Consider the following 18,046-nt stretch of genomic DNA (forward strand, 5'->3'; position numbering starts at 1 on the left):
GGAAACATAGCCATAAAAACATCTGTCTGCGTGTTACATAGAGAGAGAGAAGAAAATAAATAGCGAGGCCCCCCCCCCAATTGTACTTGGCCAATTACCCCCGCTCTCCCGAGCCATCCCGGTCGCTGCTCCACCCCCCACCGCCCATCCGGAGAGGGCTGCAGACCACGTCTCCTCCGATACACGTGGAGTCGCCAGCCGCTTCTTTTCACCTCACACTGAGGAGTTTCCCCAGGCGGACGTAGCGCGTGGGAGGATCACGCTATTCCCCCTAGTTCCACCCCACTCGAACAGGCGCCTCGACCGACCAGAGGAGGCGCCAGTGCAGCGACCAGGACACATATACACATCCGGCTTCCCACCCGCAGACACGGCCAGTTATGTCTGTAGGGTAGCCGGTAGGCAACGGAATAGACCGCTATGTCACCCCAACGCCCACAAATAGGGAGTTTTTATCTGTGAGTACAGTATATGCACACAGCAATGGATAACAGATCCGAACAATATTTTTTAGTGAGAAAGAGAGATAGAGAAACGAAGAACGATGGAAATAATTTACAAGAGAAAGGTCCAGCACTCTCTGACTAATAATACTAGTCAGGATGTGTGAAAGATGAGGGTCGTAGACCCTATAGTTAAGTTTGAAAATAATTACGGATAAAAAAAAATCAATTGCTTAACTACCAAACCTCTTTTTTTCATATATTACAAATAGAATAGAAAGTTTTCAATGTCAAAATAAACATCACATTTCAATAAATCAAATAATAAATTAGGTCAGATTCATCTGGCCATCTACATATTCTCTGAATACAATTATCCTCGTCATTTACAAAATAATCTGTTCCAGTGTTACACCATAAAACGATGTCTTGAGGGTGTCTGTGTCTCTTTGAGACACAGTATACAATTATTAATTAAGTAGTCACATAAGAACTACTACCGTGATAAAAAACTGGGGAGAAAAGTTCATAATGAACTTAATTATTATGAATTCCACTAAAGGTTCAATTCTGTGTGCGTTGTTGCGAAACAAACTTCTGAACCCGCTCAGCAGGACTTGTGCAAATGTGATATCTATTAATGAGTTTGTTTTTTTTTTCATGTGGAAAATTGGCCTGGCCTGTATGATACCATAGTAAATAAGGCTCTGGCCGATGTAATAAATGGTGATTTCTTTTAATTGTCACCCTCACGACTCTGTCTTCGTCAATTATTGTCACAAAGAGAAAATACAAGCGGTACTCCGCAAGGTTTAGTTTTGGGCCCCACACAGAAAAATTCAAGTATGTCATTACCTGCAAACTGGACTACTATAATACGTCGCTCTCAGAAATTTCTAAGAAATGCAATAGGTAAATTGCAACATAAACATAACATTGCTCATTTTTGGACAGAACTGGTCTTACATTACACCAGTCTCCAAGTCTTTGCACTGGTTACCATCAGTTTAGAGTGGATTCTTACTGTTTTCTAAATCCCTCCAGAGATTTATGATGTATATGCTACCAAAGTATGATCCTGGTAGAAACTTCATGTCTTCAAACTGCTTTTTTCTTATCTATTACTAAAACAAGACCAAAGTGTCTCGTTTGAGTAGTTTATTATTTGATTGATTTTAATATATTGTGTTTCTGGGTACCACTCATATTATTATTATTATATTATCATTGGTATTATTATTATTATTGTTATTATGCACTAAAATTTGCTAGTCTTAGTCATTTTATTTTACTGTAAGATGCAATCATTAGACCTACGTTTGTTTGCCGTGGACTTTTAACTTCCTCAAATCTAAAATGCATCACATTGCATTTGAATACAAAATGTATTACACAAACAAATTTGACTGATTGTTCGTCTGATTATGTTTCTGTTGTCGGAGGACCAGCACATCTTAGTCTAGTCACACTAGCTTCATACGGTAGGACCATGGCACAGTAACAAAGGTTTGTAAAAAATATTCTCACAGATGGGTTGATTTCAAAATCTTTGTGTCATCTTTCAGTTCTTTCTCTCCATTTATTGCAGGGTTGTCATACATCTCCACCACATGCTCTTTCTCCTTGTCTCCTTCTCTCTGTTCTTGCTCATTGGTGGCAGCCTGGCAGCATTTGCAGCAGCAGCAGCATTTGGCCATAATGTTAGTGACCACTTGGTCCCATGGCTCCAGGGAGTGAGCCCAGAGAGGGAGGAAGCTCCAGGATTGCAGGGCTTTTGGCAGGCACTTGGGTCGCTGCTTCTGCAACACATTGATCACCACAATGGTGACCAGTATGATGACCAGAGGCACACTTACACACACCAAAACCTGCCAACCAGCCAGCGACAGGCTAAAGATGAAGAGGGGAAGGAAAAAGAAACAGCAGATGATGTAGACAGCAGCAAACCAGCGGTAGGAGGCAGTGATGTTGCCCAGCCCTTTAGCCAGCCGGATGGGAATCCTGGTGATGGGAATTGGGTACCATAGTATGATGCCTGAGATGTTGAACAGGAAGTGGACCAGGGCAATCTGCAATGAGAGGGCATGGTGAGATGTAATGTTGTGAATGAATAAAAAGTGTGCATGGAGGGTGTGTGTGTGTGTGTGTGTGTGTGTGTGTGTGTGTGTGTGTGTGTGTGTGTGTGTGTGTGTGTGTGTGTGTGTGAGAGCTGACCTGTAAAGCATTAGCCAGTGTGTCTCCAGGACTAGCCATGGCTGCCAGTATGGCAGTGGTGGTTGTACCAATATTTGAACCCAATGACAACGGGTAGGCTCTCTCTATGCTGATGACACCAATACCTTCACAAGGAATGAGAGTGCGCATTAAAAAGAAAAGAACACATTCTGCAATGAGATATGCATGCATGAATGGGTGGATGGATGGATGGACGGATGGATGGATGGACAAGTGGAAGGACGGGCGGACCAACAGGCAGATGGACAATTGCATGGACAAATGATGGATGAATAAGATGGGAGAACGGACTCACCAACAAGTGGTGTTATGGCAGAGGTGAAGACAGAACTGCTCTGGACAATGAAAGTCATCCCAGCTCCAACAAAGATGGCAATGTAACCAGTAACCCAGCCAAAAGGAAATGGGAAGTCTGAAAGAACACACACACACACACACACACACACGCACAGAACCACATATATACACACAAGCAAGCTCAGAAACATATTTACACATCAATATACACATATAGCAGAAACAGGCACACATGTATGTATTCTTTCATAGACACTTCATTACATTTGAACAACACATTTCATTCAAATGCATCTAACTCACTGGACGTCAAAATATAAACAGGTAAACAAAACAGCCCCTCACCAGTGTTAAGGATGGCTTTAATGACCATTGCCACCTGTCCCTTCAGCATGGAGTTGAGCAGCTTGACGATGAGAATCAGGCAGGAGCAGAGCACCAACAGGGAGAGAGCCAGCAGGATCAGACCCACCGCTAGGTCGGACAGATTCACGTCTACAAACAGGTGCTTGCCTGGGAACACACACAGAGAGGTACACTGTAATACTAACGTTTCTAAAATCAACTAAAATTAAACAACAGTAACGAAAAGCCATGTCATCAATCCCCCTTCCATCCATCCATCCATTATCTGAACTGCTTATCCTGCTCTCTGGGATGCTGGAGCCTATCCCAGCAGTCATTGGGCGGCAGGGGGGAGACACCCTGCACAGGCCGCCAGGCCATCACAGGGCCCACACACACACAACCCGGGATGACCCCCAAGGTTGGACTACTCCGGGGCTCGAACCCAGGACCTTATAGCCACCGTGCTAACCACTGCGCCAGCGTGCTGCCCATCAGTCCCCCTTATCTGTTGCAAACATTCATGCTGAATGTGGCAAAAATGTTCACACAGTTTTGTTTAGCCTGTTTAAATGCCATCCTCATCCCATAAGAAATGTGATGGCATGACCCAACAACGTAAAAACTAATCAGTCGTGTATTTGCCACGCTGGTAAAAAGCACTTTTTCTACAATCATTACAAGAGGAGAAAAGCTGTTGTTTATTAGGCATACATTTCTGGATGTTGTATGTCTCGGACACGTTCTTCAGTGTGAAGGTGAGGTTGCCGTCGACCCAACACAGAGATGGAGAGGTGCAATTCTCTGGTCCAGGAACTGTCACGTTCATTAAGGTCTAAACACATAAACACATACACATCCCATAAGCATGTCATAGTGTTGCCAGAAATATTAGCATTGACAAAACACCTAAGTCTGAGCCTTATTCACTTGCTGCCACCTTCTGTGACAGTAAGGAAAGAGTTTCGGGAACGAAGATGCTGAATATTCGTAACGACCAAGTTGTGCTCTTACTGTGTTGGTGAAGGTTTTGCACCAGTTTTTGATGAGGCTCTTGTTCCTGGCAGCAGGGTCTCCAGTTGCAATGCCGCTGATCACAGATTCATCCAGCTAAGGTACATGGGTTTGTGCGAATGAGAGAGAGAAAGAGAGAGAGAGAGAGAGAGAGAGAGATACTATGATACAGATTACGATGTTGTGTTGTGGCATCTTGCATCTGATATATTGGATATTGGTGATAAGGGATATGATAAACAGATGTTTTAACAACCTCCATTTCTCTGGTAAAGGTCGTTTGGAAAGCATGCCTCTTATCCACAACACCTCTCTCATATTCAAACAGCTCCACACAGTCAGAACCGTAAACTGTCCGGTGAACCCCCACTTTTCTACTGCCAGCCAGGGATCAGCTCGGTTAAACTCTGTGTGTGTGTGTGTACTTAAAAGGTCATGCTAATTGTCATCTGAGAAGTAAGTAGATAATAGAGTTAATTGCTCATTAAACTCTCTGGCCAACATTTTCCCAGGTGTTTGGGGCATTTCTGAACGGAACGTTTTGTGTGATTGTAAATCTGTGATAGTTGAATAATGAGGCTTATTGTATGAGACACCCAGTAAGTTGTGTTGTGACCTGTGCGTGTCTTACACCTGTAGGGAGTGAGGTAGTGGGTAGAGAGGTTGTAAAAAGAAAGGTATAAACCACGAACAGGGTGTTTGTCTGTAACAGTAATGGGTAGCATAGCGGTCTATTCCGTTGCCTACCAACACGAGGATCGCTGGTTCGAATCCCCGTGTTATCTCCGGCTTGGTCGGCCGTCCCTACAGACACAAATGGCCGTGTCTGTGGGTGGGAAGCCAGATGTGGGTATGTGTCCTGGTCACTGCACTAGCGCCTCCTCTGGTTGGTCGGGGCGCCTGTTCATGGGGGAGGGGGAACTGGGGGGAATAGCATGATCCTCCCACGCGCTACGTCCCCCTGGTGAAACTCCTCACTGTCAGGTGAAAAGAAGTGGCTGGTGACTCCACATGTATCGGAGGAGGCATGCAGTAGTCTGCAGCCCTCCCCGGATTGGCAGAGGGGGTGGAGCAGTGACCGGGATGGCTCGGAAGAGTGGGGTAATTGGGCAAATTCAATTGGGGGGGAAAAGGGGGGAAATAAAAAACAAAACAAAACAAAAAACAATGACAGCCGGAATATTTGGGACACATATCAACACACATGCTCTGATTGTGCTTTTCCTGTACTTCCAAAGAATCCTGACATGACAGTTACGGGAACGGAGGTGGGTGGGAGCTGGTAAGTAATCCCCTGGGCAGCTCCCATCACAGAGGTTTCATTGAATTTAGCCTATGACACTAAGGGAGATGATGGCGGAGGCGTTTGGCCTCACGTGGCCTGCCTAACAATTTAAAAGCCACGTTGTGTTACCAGCCGAAAAAGCATTTGGATCACAATTGACACTCAGCACCTTGCTTGGTAGTTTTAAAGATGCCCCACCAATGTGGCAGAGTTGAAAAGAATCCCTTAACATCATCAAAACTGTAAAGATAAAAATCCTTTCATCTTAATGAGAGGATGTTTTATTACGATATCTTAACGACATGTTAATTGTGTCTGAGATTTCAGCCAACAAAGACTATTATATTACGGTAGCATCATGAAGTCAAAGAGATAGATAAACATAAAGACAAAGGGCACGGAAAAGGACTTTAACACTGTATTCGTGATTTGTAACAGAATAACTAAATCCTTGACCATTTTAGTGAGCTTGTTGACATCTACAGGTTAAAAACCATGTAAATGTTAAAAACATGGCAGGCTGGTCTTGGTACTCTGTGATGTAAGCATAGCAGGATAAACACAGCTGCAGCTAATAACATTAATAATGGATCTGTTGGATGTAGGTGTACCTCTGTCTGTCTGCCTGCCTGTCCGTTTCTCCGTCCCTCCACCTGTCTGTCTGTCTGCCTGTCTGTCCATCCGTCTGTCTGTCTGTCCATTCGTCCACCTGTCTGCCTGTCTGTCAGCCTGTCCATCCTTCTGTCCACCGGTCTGCCTGTCTGTCTGTCTGTCTGTCTGTCTGTCTGTCTGTCTGTCTGTCTGTCTGTCTGTCTCGCTGCCTGTCAGCGCTGATAATCCAGCAGAGACATTATTCATGTTATTAGTGTCATTAGTCTAGGGTTAGGTTAGTCTTCACCGCCTAAGAACATCCCTGTGAATGTTTTCTGTTTATAACTTTATGACAATAGGCTCTTACTTGTATGATTGCCTCAGTGAGGGGGTCTGTGATGACATTGAGCAGGTCGGGGGCATCTCCACTCTGGATATTGAAGGAGTTGGTGATGAGCTTGGTGATTCGGTACAAGTAACCAGAAGCCACTTCAAGAGGCAGCAGCACCAGTACAGACAGCCAGTTGAAGAAATCATGTACCGTGGCCCCCGCAAACGCCCTGAGTCCAGAGGAGGTGCTAGTTATTTTTAATGGATACTACTCATCGTAATGGCAGTGTAACTTGTTGATTTAAGTATAGCACAGTGGATATGTACGGTGTACTTGGATGTTGTTGGACATTTATACTTTTACTTTGGCAAATAACTTTTACTTTGTCTTCCGTCATCAGTGTTTTGTATTTCATTTGACAGAAGAAAAAAAACCAAATGAATGTAGGTGTGCTCTGGTGACTCATTGCAATGCAGGTACATGAAGATACCTTTCCGTTTAAATAAGAATTCTCTAAAGCATAATTGTCTCCTCTAGCCTGCTTCTTTTCTTCTTCTTTTTAACGACTTTATTAATCCCCTTGGGGCAATTCTTTCTCTGCATTTAACCCATCCTAGCTGTGTAGCTAGGAGCAGTGGGCAGCCGCCGTGCAGCGCCCGGGGACCAACTCCAGTTCGTCTTGCCATGCCTCCCTCGGTCAGGGGCACAGACAGGAGTATTAACCCTAACATGCATGTCTTTTTGATGGTGGGGGAAACCGGAGCACCCGGAGGAAACCCACCACAGACAAAGGGAGAACATGCAAATGCCACACAGAGGATGACCTGGGATGACCTCCAAGGTTGGACAACCCCGGGGTTCAAACCCAGGACCTTCTTGCTGTGAGGCGACAGTGCTAACCAATGGGCTAGCGCTGTATCTATTTCATTACTTCTTTATAACTTTGTCAGGTTTGACACCATGCTTTCTTTTAGATATTTTGTTGGACTTTTGATTTGCTATTTTTTCCCCGGTAGACTGCGGAGCACGTCATGAACCTGAATTTCCACAATTACGAAAGCATGACAATTACTTCTCCGGTGTCACTGATACGTGACCTTTTTTAACGTGTCTTTTCTTGTTAATGAGATTGTACCCTACTACAGCTCGTTCTTCAAGCAGGAAGAGCTTGAAGCACAGGCAGTGACAAGGACACTGTTCTCCACTGAACAACAGGAAAAGTTCATCATTTGTCAGAAAGTTACTACCGTCGAAAGGTGTTGCGATCGCCAGCCTGCGTCATGGCCACCAGTGTGTTGGTGACTGAGGTTCCGATGTTGGTGCCCATGATGATAGGAACAGCCAGCTGCACGGTAAGCACTGCCAACACACACACAGGGGTCCTCCGTCACACCAATCATCTTTCTCTTGCCAGCCCCCCAACCAGTGCATGCATATATATGTATGTGTGCATCTGTGCACATAGAGATATGTGTTGCCTAGTACTCACGTCCAGAGGAGACCATGCTGACAACTATGGAGGAGGATGTAGAGGAGCTCTGGACCAACAGGGTGACCAGTACACCGATAACCAAACCGGCCAAAGGGTTGGATAGCACAGAGTTATCCTGAAAGATGTCCCCGGCCGCCTTACCTGGACAGGGTGGGGGGAAAAAAGGGAAGACATAATCTCACAAATTATCTCTTGAGGTGATTTTGTCACACAAACCACCATGTTTGTGCCTGTAACCTGGATCCCCCCCTACCCTTTTTTTTTCTTTTCCCCCAATTGTACTTAGCCAACGACCCCACTCTTCCAAGCCATCCTGGTCTCTGCTCCACCCCCTCTACCAATCCAGGGAGGGCTGCAGACTACCACATCCCTCCTCCGATACATGTGGAGTTGCCAGCCGCTTCTTTTCACCTGACAGTGAGGAGTTTCACCAGGGGGATGTAGCACGTAGGAGGATCACGCTATTCCCCCAAGTTCCCCCTCCCCCCTTTATAGGTGCCCCGACTGACCAGAGGAGGCGCTAGTGCAGCGACCAGGACACACACCCACATCCGGTTTCCCACCTGCAGACATGGCCAATTGTGTCTGTAGGGACGCCCAACCAAGCCAGAGGTAACACGGGGATTCGAACCGGTGATCCCCGTGTTGGTAGGCAGCGGAAGAGACCGCTATGCTACCCAGACGCCTACCCCTCTAGTTTGTCACAAGATGACTGCCGTGCAACACCCAGGTGGGTGCTACACAGTGGTGGTGGTTGAGGTGAGTTTCCGTCCTTCAATGTGAAGCGCTTTGGGTATCAATATAAAGCGCTATATAAATGTAATCTATTAGTATTACTATTATTATTATTATTATTGTTGTTATTATTTGGAGGACCATTGATTAATTTGGTAAATGAGAAACAATGCACTTTTTTGAATGTACAACATCAGAATTATCCTTTATGGTCTCTATGGACTGTCTTGAAGAAATGACTAAAGCACGATAACCTTAAAAGCAAACTTGAAAAAAAGATGAATGCAGCCAATATCATCCTGCATGTTCATGTTTGCCAACAGGAACAGGCAATAAAAAAAAAAGGTGGAGAAACTCTATGATAGAGCTTTTGATTTTATGGATACCATAAACACAAAATTGTACTGAATTTTATGGCTTTACATATTGTGTTAACTTTACGATAATGTGTGCACATGCACAAAATCCTATCTGGGTTCACCTGAGCGTATGTACTTGTATGTGTTCATGTAAGTTGTGCATATTTACATATGCAGGCTATACCCTGCCATGTACTGTATGTGTCTGTCAGATTAGTGTATCTGTATCCATCCATTCCTCCAGCGACACAACTCCATGACGCCTGCGCCTGGACTGGTGTATCTACCTCCAACTAGCTGGAAGGCTGAGCTGAGGATGTCGAGGGAACAGATGAACATGTAGAGCAAAGCCAGCAGCGAGACCATCTTCCCCACCACCAACAACACCCTCAGCACCTTTCCTTTGGTATCCAGAGCTGAGATGACAGAGAGAGAGAGAGAGAGAGAGAGAGGGGAAAATGTGGGTGTTATCAAATAATTAGACTAAGATACAATAGAATAAAATACAATAGAATAGAACACAAAAACAATTATTGGATATTTTAATTACTGCTGTTTAATCATATAGCCTACCAATAATGTATTTTAATGGTCAAGAATTGCCTGTCCCCATTCTTTTTTTTAAAATCCCCCCCCCCCTTTTGTCTCCCCAATTGTACCCAGCCGGCCAATTACCCCACTCTTCTGAGCCGTCCAGGTCACTGCTCCACCCTCTCTGCCGATCCGGGGAGGGCTGCAGACTACCACATGCCTCCTCCGATACATGTGGAGTCGCCAGCCACTTCTTTTCACCTGACAGTGAGGAGTTTCGCCAGGGGGACGTCGTGAATGGGAGGATCACGCTACCCCCCCCCCCAGTTCCGCCTTCCCCCTGAACAGGTGCCCTGACCGACCAGAGGAGGCGCTAGTGCAGCAACCAGCACACATACCCACATCCGGCTTCCCACCCACAGACACGGCCAATTACATCCATGGTCTTTAGGGATGGCCAACCAAGCCGGAGGTAAAACAGGAATTCGAACTGGCGATCCCCGTGTTGGTAGACAACGGAACAGACCACTACGCTACCCGGACGCCTTTCTGTCCTCGTTCTTGAGGCAAGCTGCACTGGTGTCCTATAAAGCCTCAAGACATTGATTGGATTTGATAGCTTTTATAGATGTCACACACTTTTCATTCACTATGTATAAATCTGACTAACCAAGCTGTAACTATGCTGTGCAGTTTATGTCATGCCACGTGTGTTACTGGTCTGGATCACACCCCAATATTTAATTCAATTTTGATTTATTTTCCATCAAATAAGGCAATCAAACAGGGAGAGAGGGGCTCCTAGTTTCATTTTCCATTCAGGAAAAAAGAACACATATTAATATTACTATGAAGGTGTCTGTGAATGTTCTCATTCATCCAGGTCATGGTTATCCAAAGGAATCAAATCGAGTGCAACTGGACTTGGTACATATCCGATTCAAATCCTTTGGATACTATGAAGGTATCACGCGCTGCAAACCAATAACAAGAGCCGAGGGCCATCTTATTCATCAGTTAAACACAATGTGGGTTTGTAAGGCCGGAGTAGAGACTCCTGTGTGACTGTGTTCTTGGTGTTGTCGTGTTGAGTGCGGGGAGGTGTGTTGAAGGTGTCTGGTTGGGACAGCTGGCGTTGGATCGGCTGGGGGAGCCTGGTCTTCTGCATCTGGTGGACCCAAGGACCACAGCCCTGCCCAGAGCTGCACCTGAAGAGGAAGCACCGAGGGCGGTCTGACAGGACGTGGAAGCGGGGCAGGCTAAGCTAACTGCTAGCCCATGCAGACCGGCAGTTCTGACAGTCATCCTGGCTGGTGTTCGCTCTCTTGGACAGTGGATATATATATATATATATATATATATATATATATATATATATATATATATATATATATATATATATATGTTGAATATATGTTGAATATATGTGTTTTTGTAGTTTTGTAGTTTTTGTAGTTTTTGTAGTTTGGATATGTGTTTTTGTCTTTGTGTTGCACTGCTGTGGGCTGGGGGAAACGATGTTCCTGATTCCTGATTCCTAATTTGTCCCTGTTTGAATTGGATTATCTATAAACTGGGGGAAAAACAGCTCATCTCATCGAGAAACGCATACTTTTACAAGCCGGGAGATCAAGCGTACTTGTGATAATAAATGTTGAAGGTCATTACCTTTCCATGGCACCCCCGTGTCCTGGAGCTCTGTTAGGTTCCATGGGTCGTCCTGCTGGACCTCCCCCTCGATCAGAGCCACAGTGGAATGTGCTGCTGCCATGGAAGCAGGCCTCCCTTTATTCCCTGGGAGAGATTAGACCACTTCAGACAATTTCACTGTCTCCTCTGCTCCATATAGACACATATATATTTTATCTTGTGTGTATATGTATTTTATTCATTATTCTTTTAACTTTTATCTGTACTATTTACTGTTAATTTCCCCCCCTTGCACCAACATAACAAGATCTTTGTATAGTGTCTTGATGCATACTCAATAATCCAGGGGAGAAAATCAAAGAAGGTTGAATCAGTTCATCTGGATACAACCTTTATTGACAGATATGTGTCATCACCCAGAGTGATGAAACGTATCTCAGAGTGATGAAATGTAGTATCTGTCAATAAACGTTGTATCCAGGTGAACTGATTCAACCTTCTTTGATCTTTGGATATTCTTGTACTTGGCAACAAATCTGATTCTGATTAAGTATTGGCTTGATTGGATGTAACAGCAGCACTTAGTTCTCTTTGCTGACACCCACACACCCACACCCACACACACACTGAATTCATAGTCATCATTTTACACCTCACAGATTAGGAATACTACCATTGCATTCACTTTTATGTGCCTCCTTCTGGTCCTTCTTGGGGTCCGGTGTAGGAGTCATTGTCTGAGAACAAAAAAAAAATAACAGCTTGGTATAGAGATGCACAAATGTATCAGCCTAACAGCCCTGCTACTTCAACATTCGAACAGTCACGCGCTTCTTCGCAATGAATTTGAACCAAGAAGATGACAAAATTGTTCATTTATAGAGCTAATTAATCTTTTAAAGAAATTTTAAATTGGGATTAGTTGTTGCCTTAAGAGAGTGACAGAGCAGCACACAGGACTGAGTAATAAACAGATTACGCAAACTTTTTGATGTGTATATTATATCACATTGAATATATTATGAGTGAATGCATCTGTCTCATTAATACAGGATACACACACACACACACACACACACACACACACACACACACACACACACACACATACACACACACACATACACACACACACTTCCTTCCACTCTTGTGTCAGGGTATTGATATTCCTCTATGCCCACATGGCTCATCTGTGGGAAATTTCCATTCACACAGTAGTATCCCATCAATGGGGCCAACTGCAACATATCTCACTTTGAACATTATTGTTCTCTTTATGATATGATCTGTTCCACTGATTACAAATATTTGTAATTGAACATAGTTAATGAATCAATCAATGTTACTTAACAACGAATGAAATGAAATTGAATTTCTTTGATGTTGGAATTTTTCTTATCTCGCGGTGGATGGTAGAATTAATTTACTGCATCATTGGCTGAGTGCTGCTATCATGAAGAAATGTCTTTTTAATTTAGGAGTAATAATGGCCTCTTGTAATCTGTCATTGGTCCTGGCTTTCTCTGTGATAAGGAAATCCAATCCAAAGTGCATATCACTGTTGTTAATTGAGCTTAGAGTTCAACACTTTGGCACAGGCACAATCTGGGCACCATAAAACTTACCTGAAAGACACTACAGGCTAACTGTTTCGTTCATCACAATATGTACTCGTGAGGGTTTTTTTTTAAAGCATGACACTGCATAAATTACACCCAAAAAAAACCCCCACCATATTCTTATTCATACAACTATAATGTATCGTGACACAATACAAAATAAAACCAATTTTTAAAAAAAGTAAATTAAATTAAAATAAAAGGGATACGAAATGCCTTTTTAGATCATTGCCATAAAATCACAGCAGTGGAATGAAATATCTTTTTTTTTCTTTTTTAATTCAATTTTTGTTGCATCACAAAGAAAGCAATTTTTTGACAACATAAAATTTTTAAGCGTATAGCGGTTTCAAATTTGGAATATGTTAAATTATTGATGCGGTTATGTTTTTTGATTTTTGATTTTGATTTTGATTTGGTTTTTTTTTTAATAGGTTGAGATGGCAAATTAGATGGGAATAACCATCTAATTTCCAATTCGGTAAAAGAAGGACATTTGTGATGAAAACTGAGACAAGAAGTTTCCAGTTGACAGCAATGATATCAGCATGTAAAGAAAAAGGGGGGGGGGAAAGCCATGTCTGTGCTCACCTGTGGGAGAGGTATCGTGTCGTGTTCACAGGTACATCCAAGAAGAAGCCTGCCTGTGTCTCAGCAGCTCCCACCTTAAGTCCAGTGAAGCCGGGGGGGGGGTTGAGAAGGAGGGGCTGGGGTGTGTTGCAGTCAAATCTTCAGTAGCACTTTAGTGTCACGTGTTGAGGAAAAGTGGACCCTGCAAATCTTAGTCACCTACGTTGGCCGAAACTGTGGCAGTCTCTCCGTCCGTGAGGATGTGAGTTTGCGTGAGAGGATTCAGATTCTATCCGATAAATGTTTGACCTCCTCGTACGCCCGCATCTCTACTGTGGGCCTCTCTGCTGCGGTTACACCGCCAGCCTGGCTCTGTCTGCAACTTTAAAAAAAAAAAAGCTGCAATCCTTCCTCTTAGCTGTTGGGAAACCGGTGCACAAACTTTACCGGAAGTTTAATTGCACAGACACTCATTAATGTTACGTCTTCCCCCTAACGGCGCCGCTAATCCGCTGATTTGAATGAATTATTAATCCGTCCATCCGTGGGTTGAACAAAGTCTGGTGGAAAAGCCTTTAGATACTTGTACCTGTTGACCAACACCCTGCTCCATCAGCCTTATCCAGCAATTAGGAAGATAACGGCCCTAATCGCCTTGCCCACACTTCTGTGGTGGGACCCTGTGGTTTATAGTTGGGGAGGAGTGGCAGGCACAATTTCCCCTCAGGCCAAGGGTTACCCTACCATGAACGGATACTGTAGAGATGGCAGGGCTTGATAGGCTGTGCAGTTTGGCTGTGTAGATCAGTACCTATCTGAGCGGGTACATTATGAATGTGCCAGTGAGAACGTGTGAAAGTATGCGCAAGGCATGTCACATGTGTGAATACGTCCTATTCTGAGAGGCCGGTCAGCTGGATTTTGGAACAAGGCCGCCTAACTCTAAACTAATTATGACCAACCAAAGTGTAAAATACAAAACAGTCGCTGGATTTCGGTGCGAGAGGAGAATTTTGGAAAGAAATTTCGGTCCGTGCCGCAACAGCTTAGTGCGAGCTCGTCGAAATGTTTTCAGTTTGCCCCAGTTGTTTTTGATGACACCGGGGAAAACAAGACGTCCTTTTCACCATCCACGTTCTCTTTCTCTTTCTCTTTCTCTCTCTGTGGTCTTTCACATGCACTGACCCGCACAGGCGAACAGCTCTCTGTTTCTCTCTCTGCAACAGACACATGCACAAGCAGGCAAAAAGCCCAATCTGGTGTTTGAAATGGCCTGACCTGTCCCTCTTCTGCTGGTACAGCTGTCATGTGACCAGTGACAGGCAATAGACAGTAAATGGAACAAGAAAAGAAACAGCACGCCTCTATTTTTAGACCATCAATAAATGTCAGCCTATTGACTGTTATCCCCCAATTCCCATCCTCTCTTGTCCTCACACATTGAAAGACATGAACACACACACACACACATACACACACACACACACACACACACACACACACACACACACACACACACACACACACACACACACACACACACAATGTGTATTTATCAGTAATTTTTTTTAGAGAAAATCGCCCGGTAACAGACTTAGCTGAGGTGCTGGAGTTTAAAAATCCAACTGAATGAAAAGAGCACCTGCACACTCAAATCTGTGCAAGAATCTTTTTTTTTTGCGAGCCTTCGGTCAGAGAGCTTCTTCAAAGCATGAACAGATAGCAAGTGAATGCAGCAGTGTAAAGGGCTGAGAGAATGATTGTGCTGTGGACATTGTAAATTATGCCAACATCCATCCATTCACTATCCAAACCGTTTATCCTGCCTTCAGGGTCACGGGGATGCTGGAGCCTATCCCAGCAGTCATTGGGCAGCAAGTGGGGAGACACCCTCAACAGGCCGTGAAGCCACCACAGGGCCCTCACACACACACACACACACACACACACACACACACACACACACACACACACACACACACACACACACACACACACACACACACACACACACACACACACACATTCACACCTAGGGACAATTTACTATGGCCAATTCACCTGACCTACATGTTGTCTTTGGACTGTGGGGGGAAACCCACGCAGACACGGGGAGAACATGCAAACTCCACTCAGAGGACGACCCCCAAGGTTGGACTACCCCGGGGCTCAAACCCAGGACCTTCTTGCTTGTGAGGTGACCGCGCTAACCACTGTGCCACCATTATGCTAACAAATATCATAAACTATAAATTATAAATATTATAAATTATAACTATTGTGAATTATATATTATCCATCCATCCATTATCCAAACCGCTTATCTTGCCCTCAGGGTCGCTGGGATGCTGGAGCCTATCCCAGTAGTCATTGGGCAGCAGGTGGGGAGACACCCTGGACAGGTTGCCAAGCCATTACAGTGAATTACATATTATAAATTATGTAAATGTGATGTGCTTATTGTTTCTTGACAGGTTTTATAGACACTGTTTCTTGTCCACTGCATGACGACCATTCCCTTGGTGTTTAGTCACACAAGTCCAACTGAGACAAGTGTTCTGCATTAAGGATAATCAAGTGATGTTCTCTCAGCCCTTCATACTGCTGCATTCACTTGCTATCTTTTCATGCCTTGAAGAAGTTCTCTGACCGAAAGCTTGCAAATAAAAAAGATTTATCAGCAATCTTTCTGAAAGATAAACAAGCTTTGGACACTGTTTTTCAAACCACAAATACAGTAAAACAGGATACTGTAAAAGTTAACCCTTTAAAAGGTGACCAATGTGTTTATGGTCCAACAGTCTGCTGGTGCAATAGCATTACCTCCTGTCTATATGGCGTCATTACAACATTGTACCATTTTACTTTTAACTAAATGAGTTTTGGTGGTGATGCAAAAAGAGACTCCTAATTTGTCTGGGAATATTATTACATGGTATTTAGGAAAAATGGTTACAGAAATTTTGTCTACCAGATCAGGTTCAGACTTCAGATGGATCTACTATGGCCAGCGGGACGGGACTTTATGTGTCATGAGACAATGGCACCTTATAGAATTTGATCCACTTTGACCCCTTTTCCATTTGCTTCCTTCACTGACCTCCAGACATGACTAATGTACTGTCTGTGCACACTATCACCGCCGCAGCTATGGAGGAAGAAATCTAGTCGTCATCCCTGAGACTGACCTTAACGTTAATCATCATTATTTTATCATTTATTTTATTATTATATATAATTATTTCCGCTTCCGGTGTGGGAAGATGGCGGCACGAACTTACATTTGCGGCTGCCTCACCCAGTAGTCTTTTTCCACATCTGCATCTACATTTGTGTCTTCGTTTGATGGCTGGAAGAGTTTGGTCTGCTGCGTCCTGCTGGCCCAGGGACCACGGCCCTGCCCAGAGGCCGCGCGCGGAAGTGGGGCAGGCTAAGCTAACTGCTAACTCACGCAGACCGGCAGTTCCGGTAACACCGAGGGCGGTCTGACAGCACCCGGAAGTGGGGCAGGCTAAGCTAACTGCTAACCCATGCAGACCGGCAGTTCCGGTAACACCGAGGGCGGTCTGGCGGCGGCCTCGCCTAGCGTTGACTGTGTTTTTGGTGTCGTCTTGTGGAGTACGGGGAGGTGTGTCAAGAGTTTCTGGCTAGGAGAGCTAGCGCTGGATCGGCTGAGGGAGCCTGGTCCGCTGCATCCGGTGGGCCCAAGGACCACGGCCTGCTCGGAGCTGCGCCCGAAGAGGAAACACAGAGGGCGGTCTGACAGGACGCGGAAGCGGTGAAGGCTAAGCTAACTGCTAGCCCATGCTGACCGGCAGTTCCAACAGTCATCCTGGTTGGCGTTCGTTCTCTCGGACAGTGATTTTTTTTTTTTGTTGCCTAGTTTGGATATATGTGTTTAGTTTTGATATTCTGTGGCGGACATTAGGGGTTATGCCTCTCACCCAGCAGGGCTGTGAGCTGGGGGCGTGGTGGCTTTCTGGTGCAAGGTTGTTCCTGTTTCAGTTTGGTTTTGAAGCTGAGGAATAAAGTTCAAACTCGCCTTCGTCTCCTGCGTTTTTCCTCATCCTGTCACAATACGTGTTTAGTCTGGATATATGTGCTCTTAATTTGGATACATGTGTTCTTAGTTTGGATATATGTGCTCTTAATTTGGATACATGTGTTCTTAGTTTGGATACATGTGCTCTTAGTTTGGATATGTGTTTTTGTCTTTGTGTTGCACAGCTTGCACTGCTGTGGGCTGGGGAAAACTATATTTCGTTTAATTTCATGTACGCAAGTACATTAAGTGAAATGAAAAATAAATTCCTGATCAACCTGAAGAGCTTTGAAGAGCATCTTATGAGTTCCTCCTCACTAGTAAATGGAGGAAAGTTTCCTCCAAGGTGGTCGAAGAACAACAACACTAAGGCTGGTCTATCAGCACATCTCAGACAGAGTGGTCGCTTGCACAGGAGCAAGTATTGAAGTGGTAAATTAGACCATGTGGACTAGGACACGATGGAGCGAGAGGAGTAGATTAGGGAGACCAGAGCTTGAGTGCCAT

The 18,046-nt window shown here is 44.5% G+C and overlaps 1 protein-coding gene across 1 annotated transcript; it reads right to left on the minus strand.

Moving 5' to 3' along the window:
* Positions 1-1,624: 1,624 nt before the first annotated feature.
* On the minus strand, positions 1,625-12,042 carry slc34a2a (solute carrier family 34 member 2a). Its single transcript, XM_056280126.1, has 12 exons — positions 11,982-12,042; positions 11,327-11,452; positions 9,415-9,543; positions 8,031-8,174; positions 7,789-7,900; positions 6,578-6,770; positions 4,335-4,430; positions 4,035-4,155; positions 3,321-3,488; positions 2,974-3,090; positions 2,658-2,782; positions 1,625-2,512 (listed from the first exon to the last, which is right to left on the minus strand). Exons 1-12 carry the CDS (start codon positions 12,040-12,042, stop codon positions 1,967-1,969), a joined length of 1,938 nt encoding a protein of 645 aa, XP_056136101.1. The 3' UTR covers positions 1,625-1,966.
* Between the last annotated feature and the right edge of the window lie 6,004 nt (positions 12,043-18,046).

Source organism: Lampris incognitus, chromosome 5 (assembly GCF_029633865.1).
Source record: "Lampris incognitus isolate fLamInc1 chromosome 5, fLamInc1.hap2, whole genome shotgun sequence".
Taxonomy (NCBI): Eukaryota; Metazoa; Chordata; class Actinopteri; order Lampriformes; family Lampridae; genus Lampris; species Lampris incognitus.

Coding starts and splice junctions, on each gene's coding strand:
- slc34a2a (XM_056280126.1), bottom strand. CDS start 12,042: ATGACTCCTACACCGGACCCCAAGAAGGACCAGAAGGAGGCACATAAA. Junction 9,544..11,326: donor CACGGGGGTGCCATGGAAAG/GTAATGACCTTC, acceptor CTGTCATCTCAG/CTCTGGATACCAAAGGAAAG. Junction 3,091..3,320: donor TAAAGCCATCCTTAACACTG/GTGAGGGGCTGT, acceptor GTGTTCTTTCAG/ACTTCCCATTTCCTTTTGGC.